The 14,533-nt window shown below is 56.0% G+C and overlaps 1 protein-coding gene across 4 annotated transcripts in view; it reads left to right on the plus strand.

The window, feature by feature from the left end:
- The window catches only part of LOC111152764 (Vac14, PIKFYVE complex component), a 99,193-nt gene that overhangs the window by 59,258 nt on the left and 25,402 nt on the right, over positions 1–14,533 (plus strand). For all 4 annotated transcript variants that reach the window (XM_022511387.1, XM_022511388.1, XM_022511385.1 and 1 more), the window contains exon 14: positions 858–990. In XM_022511387.1, the coding sequence (XP_022367095.1) occupies positions 858–990 (133 nt within the window). The remainder of the gene's footprint in view (positions 1–857; positions 991–14,533) is intronic.

Genomic DNA, 14,533 nt, shown 5'->3' on the forward strand with positions numbered 1-14,533 from the left:
ACCTTGCGGAGGGGACCCGTGCTGGGATGGGACTCTGGGGGGACTGGACCTGGCCCTCGGTGTATTTTCAGCTAGGATGCTTATCCGGGGCTACTCCAAATGTGCTCCTGGTTCTCAAGCCAGGAGCACATTTCAAGCTCCTGGTTCTCAATGTGTTCCTGGATTTGGGAAGTCTTTTTTTTTTTTTTTTTTTTTTTAAGATTTTATTTACTTATTTGACAGAGATCACAAATAGGCAGAGAGGCAGGCAGGGCCGGGGCAGGGGGAGAAGCAGGCCCCCTGCTGAGCAGAGAGCCCGACTCGGGCTTGATGCCAGGACCCTGAGATCATGACCTGAGCCAAAGGCAGAGGCTTAACCCACTTAGCCACCCAGGCGCCCCAAGGAACGTGTGTTTTGTTGACTGTCGAGATCGTATGCCTGTTTTACCCCTTTCTTCTTTTCGATTTCTCACTTGTCCTTAACCAGCCAAAATGAAGGCTGAGTGTATTTTATATATTGGGATGATAGGTCCAGGTGTGTTCTATAAAAATTTCCCAGCACGTAGCAGCGGGTCTCCCAGATAGGAGGTGTTCACTAAGTCACTGGGGGCTGGCTGGAGAGGGGGTCCCGTGAGTGGGTGTTAGTACAGTAAGCAGCTGTATTTGTTCTCATGTACTTGTATAGTCCTTGCTTTTCTGCCATCGACCCGAGGCCCTGGATTGAAGGTTTTCCCTCACCTTGCTGTGCACACAGCTGCACCCGCGCGCCCCGCACACACACACCACCTTTCTGGCATTTGCGATGGCATATGTTCCGTGGGGGTCCCACCATGCTGTGGGCCATACAGTAACTCTTGGCTCTATCCCTTTCTCTGCAGGTACCAAAGGCTTAGAATGTTCTCCTTCCACCCCCACCATGAACTCCTACTTTTATAAGTTCATGATCAACCTTCTCAAGAGGTTCAGCAGTGAACGCAAGCTCCTGGAGGCCAGAGGCGCTTTCATCATCAGGTCAGACTCGGCACGCTTTCTCTTCCTCACAGCCATGCTTTCTCACTGCACGCTGCGCCAGGGCTGCCAGCAGCTGTTTTCTCTTCCGCTTCTCTCCCCTCCTTTTCCTTTGCATTTACTCTTAAAGAAGCAAAGGCGCCCCCAGCTATACATCGGGCCTTCTGGTGCTGCCAACACGGGACAGGTGCATGTCGCCATTTCTTGAACGAACGAATTACTTTTCCACTTGTCAGGACACTGTTTTCCCTGGAGGTTAAAGGTCCTGTCAGTGTGTCCTTGTTGGAGTCTTTGGGGAAGAAAGTAGGTGAGCTGGATGGAACACAAAATGGGGCTCAGGTGCCCAGCTGCCCGCACGGTGTTTGGCCAGGGTTGGTGGCAGCAGTCGCTCTAGCGGAGCTGGGATCTCCAGTCGTGTGAGCCTGGCCTTGGCCAGTCCCAGGGCCCTGGCCACTCTCGGCCTCTAGAACTCCCGCCACCAACAGCATAGCCAGCTCTGGCCCTTTGCCGCCACCTCAGCTCCAAGTAGCCAGGGTCACAGAAGAGTGTGACCTTAAAGTCATCAAAATTTAGATGGGGCAAAGATTTCTCCAGGCTCCCCCACAAAGCCAGGGAGAGAAGTTTTCTGGAATAGTCTGAGTAGCTTTCAGTGCTCTACAGCAGTTGCTTCCTGTCAGTCACCTAGGGCTCTCACCCTGACCCATGAAATAAGCACCTCTGGGGGCGATGGGGTTCTAGAGCCGTCCAGGGTACTCAGGGAGCTGACTAGACAGTGGTCCGTACAGTCAGGAAGGCTCCTGAGGCACTCTGTGGAGTCTGGGGATTGAAGGGGGATTGCTGGGAAAGGGTCCAGCCTGTACGGAGTCTTCAAGTCAGCAAAGAACATTCATTCAAAGAGCATTCATTCTTGTGTGATCCACGGGGCAGGCGGGAGAGGGGCCCAGCCTTGCTGGCCACACCGAGGTTGGAGGCCTCTCCCCGAGGCCAGAGGGAGCCACTGAAGGGGCTTGGGTAGGGGGACGGTGTAACCAGATTTGTGTTTTTAAAGAGAAGGGGTGGGTGGAGACAGCAAGGCGGATGTGTGGGAGACCAGTGGGAGGCTGTTGTCCAAGTGGGAGATGGTGGCTGCTTGGGAGGGGGATGGGGAGAAACGGCACCATTTTGTAATTTGTAAGATGTATCATTGAGTAGTGACTGATTACATGAGGGCCTGAGGGGACAGGCTGTTGGGAGTGACACCAGGACTCTGGTCCTGTGATGGGAGCTCTGGAGGGAGGAGGGTCCCATGTTTGAATTGGAATTGCTTTGGTAACATCAAAGGAGAGATGATGACACAGGTTGCTCCCCGTGACTCTGAGAAGAGGGACCTGTGCCCAAGGGAGAAAAGTGGAAATGGATAGCATAGTCTTTGATTCATTCTCTCATTCACTCATTCATTCAGCAGATAGTATTACTGAGTACTGACTCTGCCAAGTACTGCTCTAGGTGGTTCCATCCTCGCGGAGCTTGCTTTCTTAGGGAAGAAGAACGGTCAGTGGTAAGAGGGGCAGAGGAGGTAGGGAAGGGGGCTGAGGCAGAGCCCCAGGGAGCTCCAGTGTGTAGTGGTCGGGGAGAAAGAGAAGCCAGGAAAGGAGGCTGAGAAGAAGGCCCTGAGAGGTGGGAAGAAGCAAAAGGGGGTGGCAGGAGGCAGCGAGGGGAGGTGAGGCCCACAAGCTTCTGCCGGAAGCCTTGCCAGGAGCCTGCCCCACCATGATGTGAGCCGAGGGAGGAAATGGAGGGAGCAGGCCCTTCCCTCTTCATCCAGAGCTGCCTGCCAAGACCCTCGTTTGAGGACTGAGGGTGGAGTTGAGGGTGTGGGGTCAGAGGACCGAGCTACAGGAGGGGACAGGCCCGCCTGGCCAGAAGGACAAATAGCAGGACTACAAAGTTTCTGCCCATTGTGGGGAGGGGCTTCTGATGGTCCAGACCACCAAAGGTGTCCCCGTGGTGGTGGGAGGCTGTCACGGCCCTCTTGCTCTTCTGAGGTCATGGAGAGCAGGGTTTCGCAGGCTCAGTGCTGTCGGCGTTGGGGCTGGATGGTCCCTGGTGGTCCGGCCCGTCCTGTGTGCTGTGGGCTGTGGAGCGGCACCCGCCCTCCCAGCTGGAACATCAGGAATGTTCCCAGACAGGGCCACAAGCCCTTGGGAGCAGAATCCTCCCAGGTGAGAGCCCCACAGTTACACAGGGACGGAAGCGGATTCTTACCCCACTCGGCCAGAAGGGGAGGACTTCCCGTTTTACTTCACATCAGGTTGGACAGTCCGTGGGATTGAAGTGGAGATTAGAAGTGGTTCAGGAGACCCCCCCCACTGGGAGAGCGACAGTCTGTCCCCACATGAGTGACAGTGTATTTTACATGGTTTTCCATACTGCAGACATGTCCATTCACTTGATGAGCTCCCCCTTGCCTGGAAGCCTTTCAGGCACCAGTGGAGAGAGAGGCCTTTGAAGAAGCCATTTGTAACTAGTTCCCCTCCAGAGAACCTGACTGTATTGGGTTTTTCCATCCTCTAGCAGCCTCCCTTGTCCCATCAGGGGCTCGGAGAGAGCGAGCTCAGAGCAGTCAGCAGAATGCCAGGCTGCACCAAGCAGAAGTGTGGGCAGCAAGGGCCCACGTCGGTGTCCTCCCCACCTGCTCAGGGACCCTGGGCTCCCTGAAGCTGGGGACCCAACGGCCACTGCATATTCCCATTTACAGCCTCGGGGTGGTGAAACTTTTCTTGCTTTGTCTAGTGTCTTCCTAGCCTCCTGGGCTGACCGGCATCCTCATTTTGTAGAGGGAAATGAGAGGAAGCCCCGTGCCTGCCAGGCTTGGTGGGAGCTGAGCTGTAGACCCTCGCGCTCTGCTAATTCCGCACCCACCGCTCCATCGCCTCCATGAGAGAGTGCAGCGGCCGGGCGCCTTGCGAGGCTTTGCACAGCCTGTGACCCCAGGCCCTGGCGTAGGAACCCGGTGGGCCGGGATGGAAGGAACCTCGGGGCTGGGCCCCTCCCACTTCTCCCTCCTGGTCCTTGGCGTCATTTGTCCAGCCTGCCATCGCCCCCCTAAGAAGCAGCACCAGCACCTGCTTCCCCTGAGCAACGCGGGCCCTGTGGGCCCACCGCCACTGACCAGCCTGGGTCACAGTCCCCACCAGCCAGTCTAGGCTCTCGGGGGGGCACAAAGCACAGCGTCAGACGTGGAGGAGGTCTTGAAGACACGGGCTCTCCGCCTTCCTGTGAGCCCACAGGGGAGCGAGTCCCTTCAGCCGAGTTTGCTGGGGAGGGGCCGTCGGGAGCGTCAGCCTGCCGGTCTGCTTCTCATTTCATTTCCTTCTTTTTTGCTGACAGCTTTAAAGAAAAGCATAGTAGTGGTCCGTGCAGACTGCTGAGATGAAGCCACAGGCCTGATAAGAAACAGTGATTTAACCCGCTCCTTCAGGTGTTAAAACAGTGAAAAGCCATCATTTCTACAGTAGTGTGTCTAGCTCGGGGAGCAGGAGGGCTTGCCGTCTAGAGGACAAGAGCAGCCAGAGTTGCTGAAGACAAACATCTGGTGGGCGTCTTGGCGTTGAGGAAGATGCTTGATTTCCCGCAGGACCCTGGAGTGTTTCCTCTCCCCACACAGCTTTCCCAGGCTGCACCTCCGTTGGGGGGGGGTGGAGTGGGGCCCCCGAACACCCCCCAGGCTCCTGGGCGGGTCAGACCTAATCTGTGTCCATATGGCCTTGTTATGGACATAACAGTTTAGCTGCGTAGTGAACTCGGGGAGGCCCGTGGCTCCAAAGCCTCATCTCGGCTAGACTTGCTGAGATGCGCTGTGGGCCCAGGCCCTCCTCTCAGCTGCAGGGGTCGAAGCTGAGCCCACAAGTGGGGAAGGGGACATGGGGGAGGGGTGCCAGACGTGGGCAGCCCACAGCCCTCCCCATGCCTCTCCCCCTTCCCTGGACTCCACCGGAATGGGGCCCATGGGTCTCCCACAGGTCCTCAGGATCCGGATTAAGATTGCAACTTCTGGAGTCCAGGAGACTTGGGTTCAAATCCCAGTTCTTCCAGTTTTTGGTCACGTGACCTGATCTGCAGTGGTGCCAGCCTTTCCTTTTGCAGAGAGGGCTGCGTAAGACGGTGCGCGCCGTCACTCTCAGTACAGGTTGGTGAAGGGGAGCTCTTGTTCCGCCTTGTGACACGGCCTCAGCCTCCCAGGGTGGTCTGTGAAGACGGGAGACCAGACTCCAGAGAGGGCAAAGTAATTAAGGCTTCTGTGCTGAGAGCTGGCCCTGGCGCGCCAGACCTGCGGCCCCAGCACCTCAGACACCCACCAGCGGCCCGGCCCCGGCCCCATTAAAACAACTCCGCCCCGAGTAGGTGTTGGTGCACATGTCCCTCCTCCGGCCTCTTCCCACCCTCCATGCCAATGCGGCAGAACAAGTGCGGGGCTGTTTTCCCATGAACCGGGCCACTTATACTCAGTAGAAAGGGAGAGGAGGGAGAAAACGCAGCTTCTTTGATAAACTGATAGGAACTGCAGCGTGATCCGACAGCTGTGATCCTTACAAGGCCTGCTTCTGTGCTGGGAAGTGAGCGAGTCTTGGGACACCCCACTCCGCCCGCCAAGATGGCCCTCTGGCCAGCCGTCCTTTGGCTTAACCAACTGTGCTTCCCCCACCCCTTCCTCCCTGCTGCCTCGCAGAGAGGACTTGCCAGAGAATGCTTTCTTTTTAACGAGTGCCTGCTGTGAACTCAAAGGCTCCAACCCCAGCCAGCCCCACCGATGGTGGATGAGGTCCTGAGCACCCTTCCCGGGGACACGGGTGCCCCTAAGATGAGAGCATTTGAAGAGCCTGGGTCGGGGGCCCAAGTGGGAGAGCAAGAGGCAGTCCTGCATCTTCTTCCATGAGACCTGTACCCAGAGAAGCCCTGAGATAAAGCTTCTGGTTCATTTTGGTCCTCCTCTCACCTCTGATAGACACAGGCATGGCAGCCTCTCCAGTTCAGCAAATGCTCACAGTCCCTGTGATGTACTCCTGCTGATCCTGCCCTGCCCCCCACCCACCCCCGGGTTTGCCCTGTGCTTGGTGGGGAGTGAGGGAGATTGATCAGCCGCTGAGATGGGTGGTAGGGCCGGAGGCCTAGGAAGCCACTGGAAACTGGACTTGGTTTTAATTGAACCTCAGGCAGGGCCTCAAGAAGCAGCTGTCTTTCTTGCTATAACTGAGGAATTCCACTTTGCTGTCCTTGTATGGTCACCCGTGAGACAGGCTGTCATCCAGGGCCACATCACCACTGTGGCCAGGGCAGCCCACACCGGCTGACCCGCCCCACCCCACTCCCCTTCTCACTCTGTGTCCTCCCAGTCCTTCCCAGCCCCCGGAGCTCATTGACGTTGGTTACCCCCCTACAGTTTTCAGAGGCGCCACTTGTCGTGCCAGGGGGCCCTTAGCCAGGCGCCCCTACCCAAAGCCCACCGTGCTGATGCTAATGCAGGATGAAGCCAAGTAACGTGGCAAGACCCAGATCGCTGGTTCGAGCGGTATTTTAGGCTAACACACCTTGCCTCTGGCCCCCAGCCCACAGGAGAGAGCTTCTAAGAGGCCCTCCTTGCTTTCTTTCACTCTCCCCTTTATTTTTTTTTTATTTTATTTTTTATTTTTTTTTAAAGATTTTATTTATTTATTTGACAGACAGAGATTACAAGTAGGCAGAGAGGCAGGCAGAGAGAGAGGAAGGGAAGCAGGCTCCCTGCTGAGCAGAGAGCCCGATGTGGGACTCGATCCCAGGACCCCGAGATCATGACCTGAGCTGAAGGCAGCGGCTTAACCCACTGAGCCACCCAGGCGCCCTCACTCTCCCCTTTAATGGGGTACATTCATTTGCTCCAAATAAAAATAAATTGCCTTGACGAACATGTGCCAGCCAGAGTGTGTCTGCTAGAAGGGACCCAGAATGCAGGTGGGGTTTGAGATTTTACTCGTCTGAAGCCATACTGGTGGGGTCCCCAGCTGAGGGGAAGGAGACAGGACCTGAGCCGGGTTGGAGGAATTCTTCCAAGGAATTTCTTACTTTCCTCTCAGAAGCTTCTCTTCTCACTGACTTGAAGTAAGTCTGCCTGACTCCTGTGTGCATCTTCTGGAAGTTTCCACAGTCATTCTTTCCCCAGAGACCAGGGGCCTGGGGTGCTTTTGTTGAGATGCAGGTCTGCAAAGGGAGTGTGTGGCAGAAGCTCTTTTGCACAGCCTGCTCTTGGCTTTGATCTAACTGGAAGCAGCACTGAGAGTACGTGACTGGCGGGGAGGCACGATCTGACACGCCAGACAAGACTGAGAGAAGAGTCCGCCCTCGAAGGTGAAATACGAAGATGTCCTTGGGGAGGGCGAAATTCAGGCAGCCCAGAGAGCCCGGCCTGGTCTATTTCCACTGTCTCCTAACCCATGGAAAGGTGCCACCTCCCAGCACCTCACAGAACCATCTGTGACCTGTGAGGGCTTGGGACCTGGAAGCAGGCTAGTGGCTTTGCTCTGCCTCCTCCAGGCAGTCTCCAGGGTCCCACTGTCTCTCTCTCTCTCTCTCTCTCTCTCTCTCTCTCTCTCTCTCTCACACACACACACACACACACACACACACACACACACACGGGCACTCCCTGTAAGAAGGGCGTATTTCCTTCCGGAAAACGGGAACCACATGTGGGCCCTGTCAGCCAAGGCTGGGATTAATTAGGTCCTACGGCAGGGGACAGAGGAAGTGCTGGCCAGAGGGAGCCCTGCACGGTGTGTGCTGAAGTCTGAGGAGCTTCAGAGGAAAGCATCTCCATGTTTCAAGGGTTCTAGTGGATCCCTGTGACAGGGGACTGGAAGAAGGCCAAGGGTCCGCTCCCTTTAGCAGAGCTTGTGGGAGGTTAGAGGTCACAGATGAACTTGGTGGGAGGCCATGTGACCCGAGAAGCCCCTGTGGACGGGGTGAGGGTTCAGGAGGGACTGGCGGGAAAGGTGTCTCGGTGCCCCTGCACGGCATGCTTCAGACCCCCAGCACGTGGGTGCTGGCACCTGCTCTGTTCTTCCCAGCCTCAGCTTAAAAGCACTTTCTGGTAGTCGCCACACCTACAAAGCATCAGCTCCCCAGCCCATGGCTCAGGCAGCCTGCAGGGCTGGGGGTGACTGTCAAGAGCCATTGCCAGTGGCTGAAAACTTGATAATGAATTTCCTTCTGAAGCTTGAGAGCTTTTCCGGATGGAATCGGCAGTACTGTCTGGATCTGTTTATATTTTACCTAAGGATGCCAGGAAACCAACAAAGTTTTGACCTTGGTAAGTCAGATAGCTTAGTTAATTCGCACGTAGCTGACGGCTATCATAAGGTAGCATCTTAACAAAGTAGTGGCAGGAATTGGCCACTAGAAGTCGTTTCCATCCTCCTGCCTCCTTGGGGTAGGGCTGCATCTGAGCCAGGACAGACAAAAGGGTGTCCTTGCTTTTAAAGGTGCCTCTGAACTCCTTCTGGAACAGCAGTTCCAGAGTGAATCCCGTTCACCCATCGTAGAATGTTTCTTAGGAAGCTCTTTCTTTTATCCTGGTATCATTTCAGCTTAGGTTTTTGGGGCCTCTGTGTGGGTTCTCCCCTTTCTCCCCACAAGTGGTTTCCTTTAGCAGGTAGCCATGAAAACACACGCGCGCGCTCACACACCCTGCTGCCGCGCACCCCCCCGCCCCCAACACACATAGACCCTGCCCCTGTCTTCCGAAAAATATAGAGGAGGTCTCTATCGTGTGCAGTTTGTGAAATTCTGCCTAGAACAGCTGCTCCTCCACAGAGGAGGGTTCCTGTCTCAGCCTGCCTGGTGGTTCTGTCTCCAAGGACTCTCACCTGGGAGAAACTTGGCGCTGAATTGAGCCTCCAAAGGCGAGCACAGGCCCACGAGGAGTACATATGGCCCTCGGGGAAGGGTGCTCTGTAACCCAGGCTGTGATGGCCCACTGAAGCGGCCCTTGGGGTCCAAAGTGGAGAATGGCACTTCCTTTAAAAGTCGGCAGCTTCAGCTCCCAGGAGCGCCCCCCCGTCCCCCGTCCAGGGTCCTGCTCCACGCTCCATGGAGCTGCTGGGTAGCCAGTCAGAGACCCCAGAGCGGGGTGTCCTGGTTTCTTCCAGACTGGGGGGTGGAGGCCATTTAGGAAAACTGCGGTTTCCAGTCTGGACTCTGCTTTTCCTCAGCCCTCACGGGAAGGAAGCTGTGCTCCCTCGTGGTATCTCCCTTCCACCAGGGGTGTTAACCCACAGGAAATGCCCACCAAGACCCTTCCTGATGTGGCCACCAACGCCTCTGCCAGGGCTGTCATGCCGCTAGCCACCACCTCCCATGCAGACGTGAAATGCTGAGTAAATCTGCACGTCCTTTCCTGCCTGCCTTCTGGGCCCTGGCCTCCAGCCTGCGGCCCGTCCGTTATCCTGGCCTACTTCCGGTCTATATTTAGATGACATAATCTCATTGGAACTGCTTGGTACTTGGACTCTGAGTGTCTTTCTGGGTCTAAATCTCTGTTTCTACTTGCTCAAGTGGATCTGCCTCACCCCCCTACCCACCTTCTCCCAGATGATAAGTTCTACCTTCCGGGTCACCGCAGTTGCTCGCACCGTCCACGTTAACCTCTCTCGCTGAAGCTGGGCTGGGATGGATTTCAGGTGCACTCCAGAGTCTTCCCTCATTTCTCCCTGTCCCCTGCCGGGCGTCCCATGCTGTCTGTTCTGAGCCTTTCCTCTCTCTCCTCTCGGAGGCTGCTATCCCATGAGCTTAGTGTTCCCTCTTTCTCCATTTCCTGGGCCACGCACCCAGCTCCAGCCCTCACACAGGATGGGTTTCCTGACATGGAGACACCGGAGCCTCCTTGTCGTGCTCCCCCAGAGAGCTGCTGCCTTCGTCTGTAACGGCACACCTGTTTCCAGTTCATCCTCAGCCTTGTCGTCAGTGAACTTGTCCTCAGAGGGGCCCCTGTGCCCCAGTCTGCCACCTGAGTATCCAGCCCCTCCCCATGAAGGAAGAAGAGCCCTTGTGTGGCTTCAGCGGAGCACGTGTCTCAGAAACTGCCCCATCCCTAGGAGTTCTGGCTGGTTTTCTGCTCTTTCTGCTTGTTCTGCCATCTCTGGCAAAAAAAAAACCCTTCCCTTCTTAACCGGTTCAGTGCCCGGATCTGTCTTCTTCCCTCTCCCAATCAGGGCAGTGTGGCAGCTTTACCTCCCTCCGAGCCTTGATGCCTGTGATGACTTTTTCGATGTAAATTTTCATTGAAAAACAACATACTGTCTCAGTGTGCACAAATCATAGGTGTACTACCACTCAGTTAATTTTCACAAAATGTCTACACCCAAGTAACCAGCACTCAGATCAAAAAGTACAGCATTTCTGGCACCCAGGGGTCCCTTTCATGTCTCCTCCTAGTTAGGACCCCTTTCTTCCTCCCCAGAGTAGCTACTATCCTGACTTCTAACACTACAGGTTTGTTTTACCTGGTTTTGAACTTGATATAAACTGAATCCCGCAGTTTGTACTTTGACAAAGTGGCTTCTTTTGATGCGTTTTGTGTCTGTGAGAGTCGCCCTTGTTAGATGTGCAGTAGTTAGGGGCGCCTGGGTGGCTCAGTGGGTTAAAGCCTCTGCCCTCAGCTCAGGTCATGATTCCGGGGTCCTGGGATGAAGCCCCGAATCAGGTTCTCTGCTCAGTGGGGAGTCTGCTTCCTCCTCTCTCTCTCTCTCTCTCTCTCTCTCTCTCTGCCTGCCTCCCTGCCTACTTGTGATCTCTGTCAACTTTAAAAAAAAAAATCTTAAAAAAAAAAAAAAAGGTGTGCAGTAGTTCACACTTCTGGAGAGTGTTCAGGGTATGAAGATACCAGGATTTGTGTACCCGTTCTGCTCCTGTCTGGGCCGTGGCTTACTTTCAGTCTGGCGCTGTTAACGTGAACACACGGGTACGTTCCTCTTAGACACATGTCTAAGAGTGGCTGGCTCAGAGCCCTACATGGTTTAGCTTTGGGAGATATTTCTGGGGTGGCTGCATCGGTGTCCATTCCCGTAGCCTGTCCGGGAGCTCCACAGCTCTCCCATCCTCACGAGCGCCTGCTGTCATCAGTCTTGGCTTCTAGCCCTTCAGGTTGGTGTATGGCGATACCACTTGTGGTTTTAATTTGTGTTTCCCTGAAGACTAATGGAGAACTTCTCATCACTTACTGGCCTTTTGGATATCCTCTTCTGCGATGAGCCTTTTCAAGTTACTTCCCCATTGGGTTTTGGTGCTTATTTGTTAAAGTTCCGTATATATTCTTTATGTATTCTGGATTCAAGTCTTTCTCAGATGTACACCCTACAGTCCTCTTCCTCTACTCCGCGGCATGCCTTATCGTTCTCTTAATAGTGTCTCTTATAAGTAGAAGTTACTGATCTTTAATGTTGCGCAGGTGATCAGTTTTTCTTCACAGTTAGCGTTTATGTTTTGTGGTGCTTTTTCAGGGGATTAGGAGCTCCTGAAACGAACCATAAAGCTGCCTGTTTCTGGGTGACGTTTGTCCAGCATTCTCACCGAGCTGGAATATTACTTCACCTCCTACCCAAGGTATTATTTCTTAGCTCTAGCCAGGGTCTTGGAGGCCGCCTAGTCCAGCCTGCTGGTGCTTGTCAAAGCAAAGATACCGAGTCCCCCTCCATCCTCCCAGCCAGCTGAACCCCAACGGCTTCTGGTGCGGCCCGGCCGGCGGTGGTCTGCAGCCTGGGGTCGGGAACCGCACACCTAGCCATATCGGTGGGCGCTCTGAGTGACAGGAGGCAGGAACCCAGGTCACAGGTACCACAGTGAGCGAGGGGCTTGACGAGCCTGTGTGACCAGACAGAGGCGGAGTGCAGCCCGATGCAGGAACTCGGCGTTTCCCAGCAGTGCAGTCTCTCTTCTCGGCCCTTGTTTGGGGTCAGCCTTGTTGTCTTGGTCTCTTCAAGGGTTGGGGACATGGCCACCACGTCCCCGCAGGCTGTGCTCAGTCAGTGGCTCCCGCTGGGTCATGCGCCCACCCCGTGGGCCAGCGGCAGCCCGACCAGAACCCGCGTGGAGTGGGGAGCAGCAGGTCTCCAGAGGAAAGGGGCCGCTCTGCCCACGAGAAAGGGAAGGATTTGCCGACCGGCAGCAGCCCCGGGGGCCCGCCGGCGTGTCTGCTTCCCCGAGTGGTTGTCTCACGTGGAGAGTGAAGATGCGGGTCGTTACTCTCGCCTGTGAATGCTCGGGAGGGTGTAATGACGTAGCAAGAAATGTTCCGAAGCGTGTCCGGCACCCGATTGCTGTGACAGCGGTTGTGATGAGTGGCATCTGCCGTCTCCATGCTGCCTGAGCTCGGAGCCCGGGCCTGGGTGGGTCGCTGGCCGCCGCCCCGGGCCGCCCCCCGGCCCCTCCCTGCCCGGCCGCTTGCTCGCTCTGACACGGCTGCTCCCTCCGTGGTCTGGGGCTGGCGCTTCTGAGGAAGGGTGAGGGAGAAAGCCACTGAACAAACCAACACGTGACCCCGGGCGTCTTCTCTTCCTCTACCCCTGACCTCCACCCTGCCCTGTTCAGGGCGGCCCAGTCAGGGCTCCTGACTGTGCGGGACAGAAAACCGGCTCTCACCGTGTGTCGAGAGACAGGGTGGGAGTATGCGGTCAGGGACAAGGATTGGCTCGTGTCCTCAGGACTTGGTCTCACCTCCCCCTGCGTCAGCCCCCCGCGGGCAGGCCATCCACCTGTGGCAGGACGGCGCCGCCTTCAGCTGCAGTGCTGGGCTTGGGGCTCACGGACCTGTCGCCGTGGCCAGGGAAGCGCCGTGCCTTGGTGGTCCGGGACCGGATCGTGGGCCCGCCCGCAGGTGCAGGGGGAAGAGCAGTTGTCCACGGGAAGCAGCACCCCAAACCGCAGGTGGGGGAGGCAGCTCCAGCTGGTGTCCATGCTGTGGTTGAGATCCGTATGCGGCCTGAAGGGGGACGTGAAGCGGGGCCCACGGTGGGGCGACAGCAGGAGCCAAATCCCCCCTCCATCCAGGAAGGGGGGAGGGGCGGGGCTGTGTAATGCCTGGAGACCCTTGACCCTCCCAGAGACCACCCCAAGGGCAGGCAGGGGAGCCTCCAGCTGATCCTTCTCTGTGGCTTCTTTCCTTTCGAACACTGCGCCCCGCCTGAGGCTGTAGGCCATGGCCTGTGTGGCTGGCTGTGGACTTGGAGGTTAGACACAGGATTGAAGAGAGACCAGGAGAGTCTCTGTCTGGATTTTAGGCTTGGTTTGGAGTGGTCAGAAGAGACCTTACAGATCAACTGAATCTTTCACACAGGAGGAACGGAGGGTCTGATTTTTCCAGACTGTTTGCACGTGCTGCCTTCATACCACAGCCTGGGCTAGGCAGACCCAAGCCGAAACAGCACAACATGCAGACAGAGACTCAGATGGGCCTGGGGTGCTGTCAGAGGGACAAGCTCAGGCTAGCCCCACTGGGACTAAGGGTCAGACATTCACTCTCCACAAGGTCCTTTCCATGACTTCCTGGAGTTCGTGCCGTCTGCCGGGCCCCATGCCAGCCCTGCGCATGCACTAGACGGAGAACCCATCCCTCCCTTCACCAAGGGAGCAGTTTAGTGACATAGGCAGACAGGTGACCAGTGACCGAGAGATATGTGTCCTTGCTGTTGTGATCCGAGCTCTGGAGGAAACTGCAGAGGGGAAGGGTGGTATGCGGTGGGGTGGGGGGGGTCCTCAGGTTTGGGCTTTATTAAGTGGGGGTACCCCACAGCTTCAGGGGAGCCAGGAAACTGTGACCTGGATCTGATATTTCCTTGGAGCATAAAAGTGTGCCCTAGTTTTTCCCTCTCCTCGGGCTCAGCTGAAGCTACGCCAAGAATTGGCTTTTAAAGGCTGCCTGAAATCAGTCTGCAGCCAAAAATTTATAGAGCCGGTGCATTTGTGACCTTGTTGAAAGTGCTTACTGAGGAAAAAATCAAGGGGGTAGGATTTGGGGATTTTTTTTTTTCCTTTTTAAAATTTAAAAAACAAGTCAATTTGGCCCTCCTCTCCCCATCCCTTCCCCTCTTGGCACATTCCTGTCCCAGAATGCCTGAGTCCTCCAAGCCCCACTGAGCTCATCTCTTCCATTTGTCCACTCCTCCCCCATTCCCCAATCCTGCTCCATCCCCCCCATGCTTCAGGAATGAAAAATACCAAGTGGGTTAAAATAAGGAGCCTGGGTATAGCCCTGGAAATTAGGCCACAGCTGTCAGGCCAGGCGAGAGTCCTGTCTCTGAGAATGGAAATGCCTGGAGCAAGCACCCGGCCCCTCCCCTGTGAGGACCGATAAGAGGTTCTGCCCCAGCCCTGCCCCCACCTCCCCAGGGGGCGGCCAGGAAATGCCATTTGTCATTGAGCGGACCTGTCTCAGTGCCCACTGGCGAATACACCATGGTGGGCAGAGCTGGTCCCTGCCCTCCCAGGGACATTCACAAACACCAGCAGCAATGGTGGTCCGGGGGAGCATATGGGGTGGGGG

The sequence above is a fragment of the Enhydra lutris genome, unplaced genomic scaffold, assembly GCF_002288905.1.
Source record: "Enhydra lutris kenyoni isolate GAN:26980312 unplaced genomic scaffold, ASM228890v2 scaffoldscaffold30, whole genome shotgun sequence".
Classification (NCBI taxonomy): Eukaryota; Metazoa; Chordata; class Mammalia; order Carnivora; family Mustelidae; genus Enhydra; species Enhydra lutris.